The sequence below is a fragment of the Octopus sinensis genome, linkage group LG4, assembly GCF_006345805.1.
Source record: "Octopus sinensis linkage group LG4, ASM634580v1, whole genome shotgun sequence".
Classification (NCBI taxonomy): Eukaryota; Metazoa; Mollusca; class Cephalopoda; order Octopoda; family Octopodidae; genus Octopus; species Octopus sinensis.
This window is the reverse complement of record NC_043000.1, coordinates 15778106-15782920: the sequence shown is the minus strand read 5'-3', so window position 1 is coordinate 15782920 and position 4815 is coordinate 15778106. Positions and strand designations below refer to the sequence as shown.

Below are 4815 nucleotides of genomic sequence, written 5' to 3'. Positions count from 1 at the left end.
ATATAACACAGATAAGTATGTGTGTGAATATAGACTACATATATACAAGCACATAAATTTATATATACATGCATGCATGTGTGTAAATGTATATAGAATTTACACACATACATGCATATTATGAAAATACATATGCACACAGATATATGCATATCATAAATACATATAAATATATATACACATGTGTGTGACTATATATATACACATATTATATATATACATATATAAACACACACATTTTTACAGACATATTACAAGTGCTTGGAAACTCAACTAGTTACAGTAGGTAAGGCTTACAATAATTACAAAGGGCAGTGGAACCCAAATGCCACCATTTTTAGCAGTGTCACCCTCTTTCCAACGATGTTTTACTTTAAAAAGTTTTTTGAACTGTCTCATGTGAAAAATCATTGTTGCAATGGTAGATGTATAAAGCTATGATTATGTTGATGATGATGATGCTGATGATATTGATGCTGAATCTGCGTTGCTTCCACTTGTTGATGCAATGCTCGTAGTGTCCATTCTTGGTGGTTGGTCATCATCTGAAAGATAATGAAACATTGATTATAAATGTGTGTACATAGAGGCATGCTTTAGTTCGTTATGTATCTATCCTCGTTATTATTATTTAACGTCCATTTTTACATGCTTGCAGGGGTTAGATGGAATTTTCTGGATGCTCTCTCTGTTGCCAACCCTCACCTGTTTCCATGTAGGGTAATATTTCCCCATGGCCAGATATGTTTTACATGGGAGGCTGGAAGTGAATAGTATCACTTGTAAGATGGTAATGCATGCTCACAGCCATCACATCATGTCAGGACAGGGGTACACAAACACACAGACACGAGATGGGTTTCTTTTCAGTTTCCACTGACTAAATCCACTCACATGGCTTCGATAGCCTGGGGCTATAATGGGTTTCTTTTCGGTTTCTGTTGACCATATCTACTCTCAAAGCTTTGGTCAGCCTGGGGCTATAATAAAAGACACTCGACCAAGGTGCCACATAGTAGCACGGAAACCAAGACCATGTGGTTAGGAAGTAATCTTCTTAACCATACAGCCATGGTTAAGAAGCTTACTTATAAAGGATGTATCAAATTTGATGACTGGCATCAGTGCTAGTGGGGTGCAAAGAGCACTATACAAGTGTGATTGTTGACAGAGCGGCTAACTGGCTTCCATGCCAGTGGAACATAAAAGGCACCATTTGAGTGTGATCGTTACCAGCATCGCCTTACTGGCACTTGTGCCCGTGCTAGTAGGGTGCGAAGAGCACCATGCGAGCGTGATCGTTGCCAGAGTGGCTAACTAGCTTCCATACCAGTGGCCCATAAAAGGGCACCATTCGAGCGGGATCGTTTCCAGCGTCACCTTACTGGCACCTGTGCTGATGGTATGTGTAAAAAGATTTGAGTGAGGTCATTGCCAGTACCACCTGACTGGCCCCTGTGCCGGTGGCAAGTAAAAAGCACCCACTACACTCTCGGTGTGGTTGGCGTTAGGAAGGGCATCCAGCTGTAGAAACTCTGCCAGATCAAGATTAGAATCTGGTGCAGCCCACTGGTTTGCCAGTCCTCAGTCAAAATCGTCCAACCCATGCTAGCATGGAAAGCGGACGTTAAACGATGATGACGATGATGATGATGTGTTTATGTTTTTTCTTTTGTTGCTTCTAATGAATAAAGTGATATCTCTGAGCTTGAGTTTACTTCTATTCTGGAAGATGTGTTCTTTACAGAATCAACAGAAGAGGGGGAACAACACTTGGAAGACTCATTTGAAATGCTACAAAGGCATCTCCAAGTGAGCTTTTAATGTGTTTGTCATTAACAGTGATACTAAGTGTAACAGGTCTCTGCCTGAATTTGAATCTGGAATCTTTTTTCAATTAGGAGAATTTAGGAAGCAGCAAAACAGGATTTTAAAAACTGACTGATGACATCATGTAAAATCTAACAAATGACACCCAGCAACTTCACATCAAATTCTTTGACATCAGCAAAAATCTGACCAATGATTTTCTTTGTAATCAACAAAGAATTCTTAGAGTCTGGTGAAAAGAACCCAAGGACATGATGACATCAAAACAAATCTGCACAATTATTGGCAGCTAGAATTGGTGATAAAAAGTAGATAATCTTGTTGTTAACAGGGAGCTGATGCCTGCTGGCCAGTCCAGGAAATAAGATGTGATAGACAAGTAAAGAGAATAAAAGCTGATAGAGATGTGAGTGATGAAGCATGACTTCAACCGAAATTCTTCTGTCATGCAGATAATTTTGACAGATTCTGTTTTGAAAACCTGACTGTCAGCTGATGTGTATTCTAACATTTGCGAACCATTTCAGTACATTAACATTCAACACCATATAGAAAAATCAACTCTTTCTCTAGTCTTCCTTTTTGGTCTACTAGACTGTTGCATTTGGGATGTTTTTCTAAAATGACAATAAATATATGATGAAAAACTGATTTGGGCTCATGTTCATTCCATCAACTGTGGCTTACCAATTTACTGTTACATTAGAAAATGTTTATTTTAGACAGAATTAGGCAGAATGCTGTACCCAGTCAGTTTTAATACGACTAAGCATTTTTCCAAGAATCTACTTATCTCAGTGTGCTGTGATAGGATTCCACGAAGAAATAAAGCTTTGTTGCCCAGTTACTTAGAAACAGGATCTCCAAGTAGTTAGACAACAAAGCTTTATTACTTCATGGAGTCCTATCACAGCACATTGAGATAAGTAGGTTCTTGGAAAAATGCTTAGTCGTATTAAAACTGACTCGTTGCAGCATTTATTCCTGTGAAGTACAACAGAGAAGGTTTCTCTTCTGTATGGCCCTTTTTAACTATAGTTATAGTTATAGTGGGGCAACCCCATAATCTTCTGAGAATTAAGATTGCCACAGACAGATCATCATCATCATCGTCGTTTAACGTCCGCTTTCCATGCTGGCATGGGTTGGACGGTTCAACTGGGGTCTGGGAAGCCAGAAGGCTGTGCCAGGCTCCAGTCTGACCTGGCAGTGTTTCTACAGCCGATGCCCTTCCTAACGCCAACCACTCCGTGAATGTAGTGGGTGCTTTTTACGTGCCAGACGACGCTGGCAAACGGCCACGATCGGATGGTGCTTTTTACGTGCCACCGGCACGGAGACCAGACGAAGCTGGCAACGGCCACGATCGGATGGTGCTTTTTACGTGCCACTGCCATGGAGACCAGATGAAGCTGGCATCGGCCACGATCGGATGGTGCTTTTTACGTGCCATCGGCACGGAGGCCAATAAAGCTCATGAAAAACCTTTCAAGTCAGAAGGGTTGAAAGAGATGAGTGAATGTGTTTGAAGTGTTTGGCACTAATCTACAAAAGAAAGAAATGGTGGAGAAGAGTGTTTCTCAAATACAGGTTGTCATCAACTTACGACCACAAGTGGTTCCGACTGCCTAGTCGTAAGTCGATTTGATTGTAAGTCGGCCTATAGGCCAACATATCTTTGTTTTATATTTCATTACCAACCCGGCTGAAACTGACTCTGGCTCTGAGTACAAATTTCTTGCTTTCATAAGTTTTGAATTAAAATCTTCCACCAAACCTTGGTCACAATTTATGTTCCTATCACTAGCTTAATGATAACTAAGTTATTTTACTAAATTCTTTCTTATATTTAAAGCAATTGAAAGAAATACAGAGCATCTCAAAATAAATACAGTAACGAAAGGGTTAAGATACATTCTCAGGTAATAGTCACACACAGCATTCTGTATTATACTGGTATTAGTCAAAGATTTCGGAGTCTCAAGTGGTCAGCTTATAAACAAATACGAGGTTGCCTTGATGTCTCTACGACGGGATATTCACCCAGCACTCAGGATAGTCAGTGGCAATCGATAACCAAGCCTAGGGGAAGCATTTGTAAGTTAATTTCTAAGAAATAAAACTCATTAGATTTCAATTGGACTATTTATTATTGTTGCCAGGAGCTAGTGCCCTAATCATCATAAAGTCAATTGGTCGTAAGTCGATGATGACCTGTAATGAGGTTTAAAGTTTTTGGAGAGATATGAATTCTGTGGGACAAAGAAGAGAAGTATGAACAATAATAGACTGGGGTCATTTAGGAAAAAGACAGAGTGAAATAAGCATAAATGGATGAGAGAGGGGGGCATATAATCATTAATGTGACAAGGATTTCTTTTAAGTTGATTGCCATCTCCTTGAAAGTCTAGGATAGCAATGATGGATGGAGGGTAAGCATGTACAAAACAGAGAAACAGTATTTCACAATGAGATATATTTAGATCTTCTGGATAAGCAAAAATTGTTATAGGACTTAAGTTTTTGAATTTCTGGGAAAGCCAAGTCTAGATATGTTTATCTAAATGTGGTCTGTGCTAAAGTGTCAGATAATCTGTTGTGAAATATACTTGAGGTTTGTCAGTCAACATTTACAAAAAAAACACGAAGAATATAATATCTGTTTTTAAAAACATTAACACTATGGGGGAAATATCTGAAAGTGGTATATAAAGTGGAGTGGTATATAAAGTAGTATATAATGTGAAGTGGAGGTGGATAAAATCACTTGTTATTTAAATTACTCATCACAAGCACTTCCCCGCAGACAGATAGGTTGTAAGGCTATCAGCTATTACTGTGAAGTATATCCTATTCCCAGTTCCATTCCCTAGAAATCTTATACAATTTACTGGAAGTGGTGGTTGGTGTTATCTTTAATAGGAATAAACACATATTTTGACATTATTCATCATTGTCAGACACCTACTAAATGTAAGAAGATGA

The 4815-nt window shown here is 38.9% G+C and overlaps 1 protein-coding gene across 5 annotated transcripts in view; it reads right to left on the bottom strand.

The window, feature by feature from the left end:
- Window positions 1-311: 311 nt before the first annotated feature.
- LOC115210875 (mariner Mos1 transposase) overlaps window positions 312-4815 on the bottom strand; it is a 229504-nt gene continuing 225000 nt past the window's right edge. For all 5 annotated transcript variants that reach the window (XR_003881451.2, XM_036501804.1, XM_029779640.2 and 2 more), the window contains one exon: window positions 312-545. Coding sequence is in view for 4 of the 5 variants with exons in the window: in XM_036501804.1 (XP_036357697.1) it covers window positions 442-545 (104 nt within the window). In the remaining variant the exon portion in view is untranslated. The remainder of the gene's footprint in view (window positions 546-4815) is intronic.